At 46.1% G+C, this 15,458-nt stretch overlaps 2 protein-coding genes across 8 annotated transcripts in view; one reads left to right on the top strand and one right to left on the bottom strand.

Moving 5' to 3' along the window:
- Positions 1-1,203, bottom strand: part of MTSS1 (MTSS I-BAR domain containing 1) — a 160,729-nt gene extending 159,526 nt beyond the window's left edge. For 3 of the 7 annotated variants that reach the window (XM_043879426.1, XM_043879429.1, XM_043879427.1), the window contains exon 1: positions 592-1,203. In XM_043879426.1, coding sequence (XP_043735361.1) covers positions 592-663 — 72 coding nt within the window. In that variant the 5' untranslated portion in view covers positions 664-1,203. The remainder of the gene's footprint in view (positions 1-591) is intronic. The other 4 variants (XM_043879424.1, XM_043879425.1, XM_043879431.1 and 1 more) reach the window with 2 other exon arrangements.
- A 5,757-nt stretch (positions 1,204-6,960) lies between these two features.
- On the top strand, positions 6,961-7,454 carry LOC122679331 (cytochrome c oxidase subunit 5B, mitochondrial-like). Its single transcript, XM_043879936.1, has one exon. The coding sequence runs from the start codon at positions 6,988-6,990 to the stop codon at positions 7,375-7,377; it is 390 nt and encodes a 129-aa protein (XP_043735871.1). The 5' UTR covers positions 6,961-6,987; the 3' UTR covers positions 7,378-7,454.
- Positions 7,455-15,458: the final 8,004 nt, after the last annotated feature.

Genomic DNA, 15,458 nt, shown 5'->3' with positions numbered 1-15,458 from the left:
AGGGGAGGCACGCAAACCCTTACCAGCTTTGGAAGAGCCTAATTAATACCTAATTTGCTCAGATCGCCCCCAGGTGGACCTGAAAGCCCACGAGGGAGAGGGAGGTCTCCCTCCCAGTCTCTCGGGCTGGGGGGGCTCCTTCCCACAGCTGGGCAGAGCCCCTCCCCTCTCCCCACCACCGCGCCAGGCGCCCCCTCCCGTACCCCGGGGAATCAGGTGTCCGCCCAAGCATCCACCCGCTGCGGGTCGCAGACACTCAGACCAGCGACAGACAATGGAAACTTGGAGCCAGGGCCCCGGGCCCCCAGGGAAATAAGATGATGCGGTCCCCTGGGACAATGAGCGGGAGAGGGCAGCGACCATCAGATACCACCCCACCCCCCCAACCAAGAGAAGCCGCCCGCTCGGTGACCCAGCAGAACCCGGAGCGGCGCCCCGGGTGAGCAGGTGACACCCGGGCCGGAGCGCTCTCGCAGGTGGCCGGCGGCCACGGCGCAGGCAAGGGCCGGGCGGCTGGCCCGGGGCGGAGGCGAAGCCGCGCAGCGAGGTCACAGCGCAGCGGCGGCCGCAGCCGCTCACCCAGCGTCCTACCTTCATGTCGCTAATGATGGTCTGGAAGAGGCCTCCGAGCGCGCTGCATTCCTTCTCAATCACAGCCTCCATTTTCCCGGCGCGGGCAGGGGCAGGACACACACTCGGAGCCGCCTGGACTGTGTGCGGGGCCGGGGATCGCTCACCCCGGGAGGAATTTCACCCTCTGAGTGACCCACCTCCGACTCGCAGCCTCTTCTGCAAAGAGGACGAAATGCCCGAGATAGACTGTTCACTGCCCAAAATAATACTAAAAATTTTAAAAAGCCAAACCGCTCTGTAGGGCGCCTACAGGCAGCGCTCAGCTCCTGGCCTTAAAAATGCCCGGAGAAGACTGACAATCAGGCCACCACTGGTGCCCACGACAGAAAAGGCAAAGCCCATCTTGAAGCAGAGAAAATCGCCCGCTGACCCGGGGCCAGCGCCATTTCAAAATGCAAGATTTTCTAATTTAACCGATGTTTCTGAAATGAAACAAAAAAAAATCGCCCAAGAGCAGAGTGGGTCTGCTCGCGGAGCCCTGATCTGTTGCTCGCAGCCGCGGCCGCCGCCTCCTTTTCTGTCCTGCGCGCCCAGCCCCGGCGCTCGCTACAGCTCGGCTACTGGGGACGTTCGCAGGGGCGCACGCGCGCTCGCGGCCTTGCGTCCGCGCGGAGGCGCGGGGAGGGCGCGCGCACGGGACCGCGCGGCCGCTGCACGCGGGCGGGGCTGGGAGCGCGTGCCCGGGAGGCGCGTGGGGCGCCGGCCGCAAAGAAGAGCCGGCAGGCGCGCGGGCGGTGCGGAGAAGATCCAACCCCCGCGGGAGCCTCCTCCGCCGAGCACCCGCCCCCCGCCTCCCCTGGGCCGCGGGTCGCAGAGCCGAGAGGGAGTGTCAGCACGCGGCTGGTCTAGCGCCCACACCACAATGGCTGCGAGCGCTCGGCACGGAGGTTGCAGCCGCCGGCCCCGGGGACTTGCACGGTGGCAAGATTAGCGCAGTACCTTGCAACTAGGGAGCGCTCGGTAGGGCGGGAAAACTGCTGTTGCTGCTGCAGGCTTCTAAGAGGCCCGTTCTCTGCTAGCAGGGCTGCAGAGCTAAGTCACGATTGCAAGCAGCCAAATACGTAATTAGGGAGAGTTCGGGGGCGTATCCTGCAGCGAGATGCCGAGTTCAATAAGTTGCAGGATTATGGGAAAGTAGATTGATTTTTGCCATTGCACAATAAGTGGCATTGCGCTTCTGTGTCCTGCTCATCAGTTTATGGAGATTGCTGGCTGCCCCTGACTTGGTCTGTGGTTTTTCAGGCACTGTGAGGACATCCGGGTGGTGGTGTCACTGCAGAGAGCCCCTCTGGGAGTTTTAACCTGGAAACAGCACCATTGGACTCAGGTTGATTTGGGAGCTGGTGGTTTGTTTTCCCAGCTCCACCGCCTAACCACGCAACCAGTTCTGTCATTTAGATCAACACCAAATAGACAAGGAGGAGGGGAGTCAAATTAGTAGCTTTGCAAAGACCTGAAAACAAGCCCCCAACTCTGGGCTGTTCCCCTTGACCCTTGAGCTGATCCTTTGAAGCACAAAACAGGAGGAAAGGAAAATAGGTGGGAGAGGGTAACAAAAGAAACTGTGTGCAAAATGCTGTACAGGCTCCTATCAGACTCAAATAGGAAAAGATCTGGCTTTGAAAACTGCATGAACCAAAGCGATGCATGGAGCTGAATATCACAGCTGTAGAAGATAATTTTCCTCTGGGCCACCCTGCCCCATTCTTAGTCGTCATCTCCCTCTCCACCCCTGTTCCCCAAGTCATGAGTGTTACTGCTAGAATTAACTCATCTCTTGGGCAACCCCCTGGATCCTGTCCCCAAGGTCACTTGGATGCATAACTCTCATCTTTACCTTGCCAATAACCTTGACACATAGTTTGCTTTTGATCATTATCATTATTATGATTTTAATATTATCAGTATTATAGTGATCAGAATCACTGATTGTAGGGCCAGATTGCCTGGGTTCAAACTCCAGGTGAAAACCTATGTGTGGTATAAGCTTTGGCCATACTAAATGGGCCTCAGTTTCTTCACCTGCAAATGGGGATAAAGGGAGTGTCAACCTCATAGGCCTGTTCCGAGTTTTACCTGCACTATTACCCATAGAGCATTTAGACTAGCTCCTGGCCTACAGTAAAGAAGCACTCAGTAAATCTCATCAACAGAAATAGATTCACTGCAGCACTGTTCACAAGAACCAAGATGTGGGAACAACCTAAATGTCCATGGCAGTTAAATGGATAAAGAAATGTAGTCTATACACACAATGAGACATTAACCTTAAGAAGGAAGGAAATCCCAGGATTTCCCTGACTCTACGCTGCCAATGCAGGGGGTGCAGATTCAATCCCTGCTCGGGGAAATAAGACCCCACATACCTCGAGGCCAAAAGATAAATAAATATACATTTTAAAAGAAGGAAATCCTGCCTATGGAACAACATGGATGAAACTGAGGACATTTCACTAAGGGACAAGACACAGCTAAGTCAGAGGACAAATACTGCGCGATTCCGCTCATATGAAGTGTGTAAACTTGTCAAGCTCATCAAATTGGAGAGATAAGAATGCTGGTCACCAGGGGCTGGAGGGTGGGGGCATGGGGAGTTTCTAATCAATGATCGTGAAATCTCAGCTACGCAGGACGAACAACTTCCAGAGGTCTGTTGCACAACACTGCTTATAATTAACCATGCCATATTCTACATTTAAAATCTGTCAGGTGGGTAGATCAAATGTGTTCCTACCACAATGAAATAAACTTTGAAAAAGTAGGGACCAGGTCAAGGTTGATTCTCACCCTGGTCCCAGAGTGCACGTTGCAAGCCTGTAATGTTGGCATGTTCCACTGACATGGCCGAGGGCCTACTGTATACAGTCTGGGTGTTTTACCTGTGTTATATCTAATCATCACCACAGCCTTGAGAAGAAGGTGGTCAATCAAGCCTTTATTTTACTGTTGGAAAGTGACAGGCAGGACTCCAGCTGTGGAGGGCTGACTCCCATGCCTGAGGGGTCTTTCTACCCAGTCTCCAGCCCTCCTGGGCTAGAGCCCCACACCTAAGCCCAAGGACCCTGTGGCCAGCTTTCCTGCCACATGCCTGCATTTAGATGCCCCCAAAGCGCCAACTCTATCGGTGTTTTCCAAAGCTCACCCCTTTTGCCTCCTTATTCTTTGGCTCTATGCTAGCCTCAGATCTGAGAGGCAGGCCCTTGTCTTTCACAACTAAGTGAAGCATCCCAAATCACCTTGAGAGGGAGTCTGGGAGTTTCCACAAGGCAGGAAAGGCCTGGAGGTGAGATAACACTTGGCATTTTCAATAAGGTGAGTCTGAGAAACGGAGGTATTATGAGCAGGAAAATAACAAATCAGACTGTCAACCCCTACATGACATGCTTTCCCCCATGTCTGAGCATCCCTCTAAGTTTTTCTCTCTTCAAAACACCCAACACTCAGTGAGTAGGCATCAAGATATTATTAACATGCAATTCATCCCAGGAGTATTTGCTTGTTTTTTTAATAACTTTTAGGAGGAGGAACATAAAGTAATGAATCTACTGAAGGAATTTCAACTCCCCCGATCTTAGGAAGGAGAGTTGGGAAGGCAAGGAAGTCTTCCCCAAGCAGTGCCCGTCACCCTCCTTGTGGACCGTGGACTAGGGTGTGCACCACCATCTCCTGGCTCTGTGACCTCAGGGACCCTGTATGATCTCTGCAGTCAGCCTCTTGGGAGTTCCTAACCCATGGGCCTATTACCCTGTAATGCCTCACACCGCAGTTCTCTTCCCTCCCAGACGTGAGTCCTAGCCTTGGGTGCGTGAGCTGCACAAGGGCCTGATGTGGTTCTCAAACTTGGCAATTGATATGCCATGGCGGAATTTTAAAACACCCATGCTTGGGTTCCACTCCCACGGGAGCCTGATTTAACTGGTCTATGGCCTGGGCCTCAGGACTTTAATTTAAAATCTCCCAGACAAGTCTAATGTACAGCAAATTTAAGAACCCTGACCTAAGGAAATTGAACAGAAGATACCCATGTCCAGGTCCTACCTCTAAATAACTAAAGTAGAGTCGCTGGGGACTGGGATCCAGAATTTTTTTTAATGTATCATACATATTTCTTTCCATCTTCCTAAAAGGATGTATAGGCACGTGTGTATGTGTGTATCTTGTCACTATTTGCCTTACATAAATGAGATCACATCACAAACACTCACACACACGTTTCTGGATCTTGTAAGTAACAGTTTTATTAGCACCTCTTGCTATCAACAATTCCTGGAGAAATCCCTCCTGCTCAGCTAATATTGTCCTACTATGTTCTTTAGTTACTTTCACTTTTTGTTTTTTAAATTTTGATGAAACTTCAGAGGTACAGAAATAGTATAAGGAGAGTGCAGGGCTTCTCCATTACTCTTCATTAGAGTCCCCAGATGATAACCCATTATGGTATTTGCTCCAGGCCTAGGTGTGGTTTACAGCCTTCTCAGCTGATTCTAATGTGTGGCTAGATTGTGTGTGAGGCCCCTAATTTGCTGCGAGACTTCAGGCAATGTTAGTAAAACCCCTGATCCTCGTGAGGGGTCCCTGCATTAGAGGGAGCTGTGTGAGATAGTTGAGGGGATAGGCTCAGAATCAGACTGCCTGGCTTTGAACTCTGGCTCATCCTCGTCCTTTCTGTGCCTCAGTTTCTTTATCTGTAAAACAGATCATGGAAATACAAGGCATTAAGGCTGTATGAGGCCTGAATGGCGTTCCTTAGTCTAGTACTTGGTATATAGTAAGTACTCAATAAAGGCTAGTTATTAGTATTTTTAAAAATATTTTGGCCATGTAGCATGCAGAATCTTAGTTCCCTGACTAAGAATCGAACCCCAGGCCCCCTACAGTGGAAGCTTGAGAGCATAAGCACTAGAGTGCCAAGGAATTCTCGAGTTATTAACATATATTAATCATTAGCATGGCTCTTCTATGAAATAAAATTGGTTTAAGCTCACTCTCATGACCTCTAAGCAGAACTCTTTATAAGCCCAGAGCCACCAAATCCCTTGAGGAGTTGTCAGTACATTAAGGGCTTCCCTGGTGGCTCAGTGGTAAAGAATCCACCTACAATGCAGGAGTCGGAGATATGAATTCAGTCCCTGGGTCAGGAAGATCCTCTAGAGGAGGGCATAGCAACCCACTCCAGTATTCTTGCCTGGAGAATCCCATAGACAGGAGATTGGCAGGCCACAGTCCATAGGGTCACAGAGAGTCAGACACATCTGAAGAAACTTAGCATGCACGCAGTGTATCAAACTGTCTCAAATGTAGAGTCAGAGCCCCTTTTGAAAATGAAACTAGCAAGAGTCAACAAATCCTATCTGTGGGAATGACTCACCTTGAGATGTTTGGGATGTGTTTGTGGATGGTGGCCTGGGAGACACTCAGATGTGACCTCAGTGGGCAGAACATGTCACAGCGGCAGGAAACTCATGAAAGAAGCTATCGCTTCATGAACTGATTGGCTGCCAGGCCAAATAATGCTGGAGAAGTAGGGTCACAAGCCCATGCCCACAGGGGTCAGGCAGCACACCTGAGTGAAGCAGGCCAGGTGTAAGTTCACCTGGTCAGGGAGACTGTCAAGCTCTGAAGAGCAAGTTCTCCTTCCAAGTCCTTCCCCAGTCCAAGGCCAAATGGGAAAGTGAGCCCTGAATTTCCACATGTTCCAGTCCTTCTGGTAGAGCTGAAAGCTTGGACCTTGCTGAGAAGTTTGCCCAAATCAAAATATTTTAAAATTTCCCTGTTTTTAGAAACTCGCCTGGAAACCAGTGTGCTGCTTCTGATCATGGGAATCAAATACAGTAATTCCCTTACTTAGGAACAAGATCTGTTCTGGGAGCACATTCTTTTTCTTTTCTTTTTTTTAACATATTTTTTAAAATTTATGTTTAACTGAAGAATAATTGCTCTACAGTATTGTGTTGGCTTCTGTCAAACATCAGCATGAAACAGCCATAGGTTTACCCACGTCCCCTCCCACGTGAACATCCCTCCCACCCCCTAAGTTCTTACCGAGCTCTGTTTGAATTCCCTGAGTCATGCCGCAAATTCCCATTGGCTATCTATTTTACATATAATAACGTATGGAGTTATTCTCTCTGTACATCCCACCCTCTCCTTCCTTCCCCCCTACCCAGTCGTGTCCATAAGTCAGTACGTTCTTAAGTCTAACTTGTTCATAAGTCCAGCGAAGTTAGCCTGGTTACCCAAGTAACACAATCGGCTCCATAGTACCCTACTGCAATAGGTTAGTAATATTTTTCACAAAAATAATACGTACATAAAAAGCAAACAAACGGTGTGCTGGTGTTTGTAGCGGGCGTGATGGCGTCAAGGTTACTCCGCCGAGCTGGAGCTTTGGCCTCCCAGGCCCTGAGGGCCCGGGGTCCAAATGGAGTCTCCGTGGTGCGCTCTATGGCGTCTGGAGGTGGTGTTCCTACTGATGAAGAGCAGGCGACTGGGCTGGAGAGGGAGGTCATGCTGGCTGCATGCAAGGGACAGGACCCATACAATATACTTGCCCCAAAGGCAACCTCAGGTACCAAGGAAGACCCTAATTTAGTCCCTTCCATAACCAACAAGCGGATAGTGGGCTGCATCTGTGAAGAAGACAACAGTACTGTCATCTGGTTCTGGCTGCACAAAGGCGAGGCCCAGCGTTGCCCCAGCTGTGGAACCCATTACAAGCTGGTGCCACACCAGCTGGCCCACTGAGCAATTACAGTAACGCACTCAGAATGTGATATGGAATTTCTTCTTTCCAGTAAAGACTAGTCATTACAAAAAAAAAAGCAAACAAACATAAAAATACAGAAAATGCTTTAAATCTGATGGTACAGTACCCTGAAAAATACAATGGTACAGTACAACAACTGGCATATAGGGACCTCTGACATCCTTCTCCTTATTTATATTCTCCCAAATGCCTGCTGACTACTAACCTGGCTTCTGAGTAGCCTTGATGTTGAGAACGGGGCTCCCAGGGGAGTTGATATCGCCATTGCATTTTTAGAACAAGAGTGTCCCAGGCCTGCTGACTTCTTCTTCTTCTGAAGCTTAGCTTTTTCTGTTCCACACAACTCGGATGAGACAAAGGAACATTTTGTATGTAATACATGAGTTCTGGTTAGAGTAGCAATAAAAGAAGATGAAAAGCATATTATTTGAGAACACCCTACCTTTAACATACCATGCGAAGCAACTGAAAAACCATCTAGTTATTTCTAATCAATCAGAGGCCTCTGAGTTGACCTAGAAATGGAAAATAGTACACATTATACAAAACCCAACATTTTATAATATAAACAGTCTGAAAAGGGGACTTCCAGTTTTTGTAGAGAGGCAGATTCTATAACCTGAAAGCCCTCCAGCTATAGCCATGAAGACACTCAAGGTACAATGTAACCAGAATCCTTTCAAATACATGGCAGAGCTGGCATGAAAGAAAGGAAGTCCTCAGAGGCTGGAAGCAAAGAGGAAGCTGACAACCAGCAGAGAATATGTGGAGCTGATGCCTCTATTTCCCTGGGAGGAGCCCTTGGTTTCAGTAATCCAGGGGCCCAGATGTTCACCCACAAAGGGGGATCAGAAAAAGAGGCCCTGGACCCATACATCCTCCATGTATGAAGGATGCATAACTGAGAGCCCTCTGCAGAGTCAGGAAGCCCCCTCCCTCCTGCAACCACCCCCCACAATGGCACAGCTTCAGGGACAGGTGGATCAGGAAGCAATGTGCCTAGCAGGACAGGTAGCCGATGCAAAGTGTGATAGCTTTGGTTTAGGCTCTCACTGAGAATGTGCAACCTGAGGCCTGCATCACAGCTGCGTTTGGAGTTTGAATTTCTTTTACCTTGAATAGATCCAAAATGCCCAACATAAGAATTAATGTGAAAAACTTGTTACTGGCCTGAAATAATCCTGAGTAACCCAACAGAAGCAACAGAGAAATGGTTTGGAGGGGACCCACTTTCAATCAAGTCCTCATAGGATTCCCACAGATAAAGGCCCTGGAATGAGTTCAGAATTCAAAATTATACATTACATAAAGGAATAGATCAAGAGTCAGTAGACAGGGACTTCCCTGGTGGTCCAGTGGTTAAGAATCTGCCTTGCAATGCAGAGGACATGGGTTCAGTCCCTGAGTCGAGGAACTAAGATTCCAAATGCTTCAGAGTGACTAAGCACAAGTGCTGGATCTACTGAGCCTACGTACCACAACTAGAGTGTATGTGCCACAAGGAAAGAGCCCATATGACTCAGCAAAGATCCCATGTGCTGCAACTAAAACCAGACACAAAGAAAGAAAATGTTAATAAGAAGAGTCAGTGGACATAACTAATATCAAGATTTAACCCAGGAGAGTTAAAGATAATCCAACAGTCTGAGAGATAAGTATATCTAACATGGTTAAAATAAAGGAGGAAACAAAAGCACAACACGCTATGAAAAGAGGAAAAGCACTGTGAAAGAATTACGTTGACTGACTAGTAATAAAACTAAAATCATTGAAACTACCATGTGTATTTGAACTTTGTATGGACAGGTTAGGAAGCCGAATAGACACAGAACCGAAAAGAGAATTTTTGATCAGAAAGATCAGAAGAAAGCATGAAGAAATAAGAAAGTAGAAAATAGAAAAAAAGAGGTTAGGAGACAAGGACATAAGGAGAATAAAGCTTAATGTTAGAAAAGGAGGGGAGGGGAAAACAGATATTTCAAGAGACATTGGCTGAGAATTTTCCAGAGTTGATGAAATACATAAATCCTCAGATTTAGGTAGCACATCACATTCTGAACAAGATAAACTCAATGAATGTATATATTCTTATAGTGAAAAATTGTAATTTCTGCTGTATATTCATTTCCTTCAAAGTGTTTTGAGAAAAAAAACTTACAATAATAATAAAAAATAAAACTGTTTTTACTGAACATCCTTGCTGCTAGAGAGTGTAGTAAAATCACTTATTATCAGAACTTACTATCAGTATTAACCACCATCTGCAGAAACTGAAGGAGGGCTGGTGCAACGGCCCTTTGGAAGAGATAGTGATATCACTGTGCTGACCACACTTTTCCTTGTCAAATTTCTCTTTCAGGCTGTTTATCTGGAGTTTTGTATCAGCAGGGTACTGGCAGGAAACAGATGGCCCAGTGCAACTGAAAATGGAGGAAGTTTAAGAAAGAGACACGGGCAGGGCTGGAGGAAACCAGTGGGACTGTGCGGTTCCGGGGGCCGAGGCAGGATGCCATGGCCACTCCTGGGACTGAAGGGCAAGGAGAGCTGGAGCCTGGAGCCCAGAGAGGCAGCCACGCAGAGAGGGTCACCTGGTAGGAGCTGTCGGCTTCAGCAGAGTGAGGCAGCCAACCTGCCCTGCAGGGACCAAACCCCAACAGAACCAGGACCCCTGGTTTGCCCAGGAGAGTTTGTTCACCTCCATTCTTCTGGTCATCGAAAACGCCCTCTTCCAATAACACAAGAGAAGACGCTACACATGGACATCACCAGATGGTCAATACCGAAATCAGACTGATTATATTCTTTGCAGCCAAAGATGGAGAAACTCTATACATTCAGCAAAAACAAGACCAGGAGCTGACTGTGGCTCAGATCATGAACTCCTTATTGTCAAATTCAGACTTAAATTGGAGAAAGTAGGGAAAACCACTAGACCATTCAGGTATGACCTAAATCAAATCCCTTATGATTATACAGTGGAAGTGACAAATAGATTCAAGGGATTAGATCTGATAGACAGAGTGCCTGAAGAACGATGGACAGAGGTTCATGACATTGTTCAGGAGGCAGGGATCAAGACCATCCCCAAGAAAAAGAAATGCAAAAAGGCAAAATGGTTGTCTGAGAAGGCATCACAAATAGCTGAGAGAAAAAGAGTAGCTAAAGGCAAAGGAGAAAAGGAAAGATATACCCATTTGAATGCAGAGTTCCAAAAAATAGCAAGGAGAGATAAGAAAGTCTTCCTCAGTGATCAATGCAAAGAAATAGAGGAAAACAATAGAATGGGAAAGACTAGCAATCTCTTCAAGAAAATTAGAGATACCAAGGGAACATTTCATGCAAAGATGGGTTCAATAAAGGACAGAAATGGTATGGACCTAGCAAAAGCAGAGGATATAAAGAAGAGGTGGCAAGAATACACAAAAGAACTATATAAAAAAGATCTTCATGACCCAGATAACAATGATAATGTGATCACTCACCTAGAGCCAGCCATTCTGGAATGCGAAGTCAAGTGGGCCCTAGGAGGCATCACTATGAACAAAGCTAGTGGAGGTGAGGGAATTCCAGTTGAGCTATTTCAAATCCTAAAAGATGATGCTGTGAAAGTGCTGCACTTAATATGCCAGCAAATCTGAAAAACTCAGCAGTGGCCACAGGACTGGAAAAACAAGGCAATGCCAAAGAATGCTCAAACTACTGCACAATTGCATTCATCTCACATGCTAACAAAGTAATGCTCAAAATTCTCCAAGATAGGCTTCAACAGTACATGAACCACGAACTTCCAGATATTCAAGCTGGATTTAGAAAAGGCAGAGGAACCAGAGATCAAATTGCCAACATCAGTTGGATCACTGAGAAAGCAAGAGAGTTCCAGAAAAACATCTATTTCTGCTTTATGGGCTACGCCAAAGCCTTTGACTGTGTGGATCACAACAAACTGTGGAAAATTCATCAAGAGATGGGAATACCAGACCACCTGACCTGCCTCTTGAGAAACCTATATGCAGGTCAGGAAGCAACAGTTAGAACTGAACTTGGAACAACAGACTGATTCCAAATAGGAAAAGGAGTACGTCAAGGCTGCATATTGTCACCCTGCTTATTTAACTTATATGCAGAGTACATCGTGTGAAAGGCAGGGCTGGATGAAGCACAAGCTGGAATCAAGATTGCTGGGAGAAATATCAATAACCTCAGATATGCAGATGACACCACCCTTATGGCAGAAAGTGAAGAAGAACTAAAGAGCCTCTTGATGAAAGTGAAAGAAGAGAGTGAAAAAGCTGGCTTAAAACCCAACATTCAGAAAACTAAGGTCATGGCATCTGGTCCAATCACTTCATGGCAAATAGATGGGGAAACAGTGACAGACTTTATTTTCTTGGGCTCCAAAATCACTGCAGATGGTGACTGCAGCCATGAAATTAAAAGATGCTTGCTCCTTGGAAGAAAAGCTATAATCAACCTAGATAGCCTATTAAAAAGCAGAGACGTTACTTTGCCATAAAGGTCCATCTAGTCACAACTATGGTTTTTCCAGTAGTCACGTATGGATATGAGTTGGACTATAAAGAAAGCTGAGCACTGAATAATTGATGCTTTTGAACTGTGGTGTTGGAGAAGATTCTTGAGAGTCCCTTGGATGGCAAGGAGATCCAACCAGTCTATCCTAAAGGAAACTGGTCCTGAATATTCATTGGAAGGACTGATGCTGAAGCTGAAACTCCAATACTTTGGCCACCTGACGTGAAGAACTGACTCATTGGAAAAGACCCTGATGCTGGGAAAGACTGAGGGCAGGAGGAGAAGGGGACGGCAGAGGCTGAGATGGTTAAATGGCATCACTGACTCAATGGACATGAGTTTGAGCACGCTCCCGGAGTTGGTGATGGACAGGGAGCCTGGCGTGCTGCAGTCCATGGGGTCACAAAGAGTCGGACACAACTGAACAACTAAACTAACTGTCTGAGTCTTCTTTCTCAGCAGTGTTTCAGTTTAGACAGTAAATTATTTGATGGCTTGCATAAGGGAGCTTGTTGATACAATCCATAGCATCAGCTTCCTGGGGGAACCAGGCAGAGTAGCCAAAAATGGAGAGCTAGTGAAGGAATACAGGTTTAGCATTTCCTGCTTAGCAGTACATTTCTTTGAGAATAGTTTTATTATTGGACTTCCCTGGTGGCACAGTGGAGAAGAGTCTGCCTACCAACCTAAGGGACACAATATAAGTGCTCAATCCCTGGTCCAGGAAGATTCCACATGCCACAGAGCAACTGAACTCATGTGCCACACTACAGAGTCCACACTCCAGAGCCTGTGAGCTGCCACTTCTGAAGCCCACATGTTTAGAGCCTGTGCTCTGCAACAAGAGAAGCCACCACAATGAGAAGCCCACACACTTAAGTAGAGAGTAGCCCCTGCTCACTGCAACTAGAGAAAGCATGCATACAGCAGCAAAGACCCACTGCAGCCAAAAATGAAATAAAATAGCTTTCTTATTCCCATACCATTAGATGTGCCCTTTGCAAGTATAAAATTTCCTGATTTTTAGTGTATTTACAGAGTAGGGCAACCTTCGCTACAACAATTTTAGGACATTTTCATCCTTTCTCAAAGTCACTCTCTGCCCATTAGCATCACTCCGCATTTCTCCCCAACTTCCCCAAGCCCAGCCTCGGGGACCACTCATCTACTTTTTTGTCTCTATCAGTTCAGTTCAGTTCAGTTCAGTTCAGTTGCTCAGTCGTGTCCGACTCTTTGCGACCCCATGAATCACAGCACAGGCTGGACAGGATGGACAGGCTTCCCTGTCCATCCCCAACTCCAGGAGTTTACTCAAACTCATGTCCATCGAGCTGGTGATGCCATCCAGCCATCTCATCCTCTGTCGTCCCCTTCTCCCCCCAATCCCTCCCAGCATCAGGGTCTTTTCCAATGAGTCAACTCTTCGCATGAGGTGGCCAAAGTATTGGAGTTTCAGCTTCAGCATCAGTCCTTCCAATGAACACCCAGGACTGACCTCCTTTAGGATGGACTGGTTGGATCTCCTTGCCGTCCAAGGGACTCTCAAGAGTCTTCTCCAACACCACAGTTCAGAAGCATCAATTCTTCGGTGCTCAGCTTTCTTCACAGTCCAACTCTCACATCCATACATGACCACTGGAAAAACCATAGCCTTGACTAGACAGACCTTTGTTGGCAAAGTAATGTCTCTGCTTTTTAAGATGCTATTTAGGTTGGTCATAACTTTCCTTTAAAGGAGTAAGTGTCTTTTAATTTCATGGCTGCAGTCACCATCTGCAGTGATTTTGGAGTCCAAAAAAATAAAGTCTTACACTGTTTCCCCATCTATTTCCCATGAAGTGATGGGACCATAATCTTAGTTTTCTGAATGTTGAGCTTTAAGCCAACTTTTTCACTCTCATCTTTCACTTTCATCAAGAGGAGTTTTAGTTCCTCTTCACTTTCTGCTATAAGAGTGCTGTCATCTGCATATCTGAGGTTATTGATATTTCTCCCGGCAATCTTGATTCCAGCTTCTGCTTCCTCCAGCCCAGCGTTTCTCATGATGTACTCTGCATATAAGTTAAATAAGCAGGGTGACAATATACAGCCTTGACATACTCCTTTTCCTATTTGAAACCAGTCTGTTTTACCATGTCCAGTTCTAACTGTTGCTTCCTGACCTGTATACAGGTTTCTCAAGAGGCAGGTCAGGTGGTCTGGTATTCCCATCTCTTTCAGAATTTTCCACAGTTTGTTGTGATCCACATAGTCAAAGGTTTTGGCATAGTCAATAAAGCAGAAATAGATGTTTTTCTGGAACTCTCTTGCTTTTTCGATGATCCAGCGGATGTTGGCAATTTGATCTCTGGTTCCTCTGCCTTTTCTAAAACCAGTTTGAACATAGATTTGCCTATTCTACACATTTCATATAAATGGAATCATAAAATATGTGGCTTTTTATGTCTGGCTTCTGTCACGTGGCATATAATGTTTTCAAGGTTCATCCATGTCACAGCACATGTCAGTACCACATTCCTTTTGGTGGGAGAATAATATTTCATTATATGGATATACCACATTTTGTTTATTCATTTATCAGTTGATAGATATTGGCATTGTTTCCACCTATTGGCCATTATGAATAAAGATACTGTGAATAACTGTGAACGGGTTTTTTGTGGACATGTATTTTCAGTTCTCCTGGGCATCCCCCCTATGGTGGAATTGCTGAGTCATATGGAAAATCTATCTGTAATCTTTTGAAGAATTGTCTGTTTCCCAGTAAGTAGATTTATACTCCTTATAATTCATAACGTTTTTTCACAACATGAATTAGCTCTGATGGAGTCATTGTCTATTTATAATGGTGACATCACCCGTCCACATCAAGATAGTTTCCTGCTGTGTCATCCCCAACTAGTCATTGATGGAATAGTAAACCTATTACCCTGCATTTCACTCATAGTAAATTGTTTTCTGAGGTTTCTAGTAGCATAATTTTAAAGATTTTAAAACTTATTTTAGAATAATCCCATTGCTAAAGTGCTTCTAGCACTAAGACTCCCAGGTAAACAGAATTCTACTATAGCCAATTCATATTCTATCTGTACATCTGTCTCTTATAAGTTTGGTTAATGGGAATCTATCACTAAGTCAGTTAATTCTAGATTCACTGGCAAGGCCAAGATCCTGGATCTATAAATCTCATTCTGATGTGTTTGGACAGCAGAATACATAAAGTGGCCCAAGAGTTAGGCAGACCTGGAAGTAAGAGGCTGAGCCCTAGGAACTTGCATCAACAGTCTCTGTTCCACCCGCTTCACACATTTAAGTGACATAGGTGGTCCAGGGCTCCCTCTTCCTGGCAACCCCACAAGCATACCTGCAATTTCAGGAGGTTTTGCCAGGGCAGACACCAGTTTCCTTCTCCTATGCCTGCAACTTTTGTTTGAAATCAACACAGGGGACCTGTCTTTAATGTGGTGACATGCTAGGATGGAATGGGTATGGGTTTTGGAGTCATAGAGATTCAAGTTCAAATCCTCAT

The sequence above is a fragment of the Cervus elaphus genome, chromosome 21 (assembly GCF_910594005.1).
Source record: "Cervus elaphus chromosome 21, mCerEla1.1, whole genome shotgun sequence".
In the NCBI taxonomy this organism is placed as follows: Eukaryota; Metazoa; Chordata; class Mammalia; order Artiodactyla; family Cervidae; genus Cervus; species Cervus elaphus.
Note: the sequence above shows the minus strand (reverse complement) of the source record. Positions and strands in the feature narration are given on the sequence as shown.

What these genes read in the sequence shown, in the direction of transcription:
- LOC122679331 (XM_043879936.1), top strand. Translation starts at nt 6,988, where the DNA reads ATGGCGTCAAGGTTACTCCGCCGAGCTGGAGCTTTGGCCTCCCAGGCC.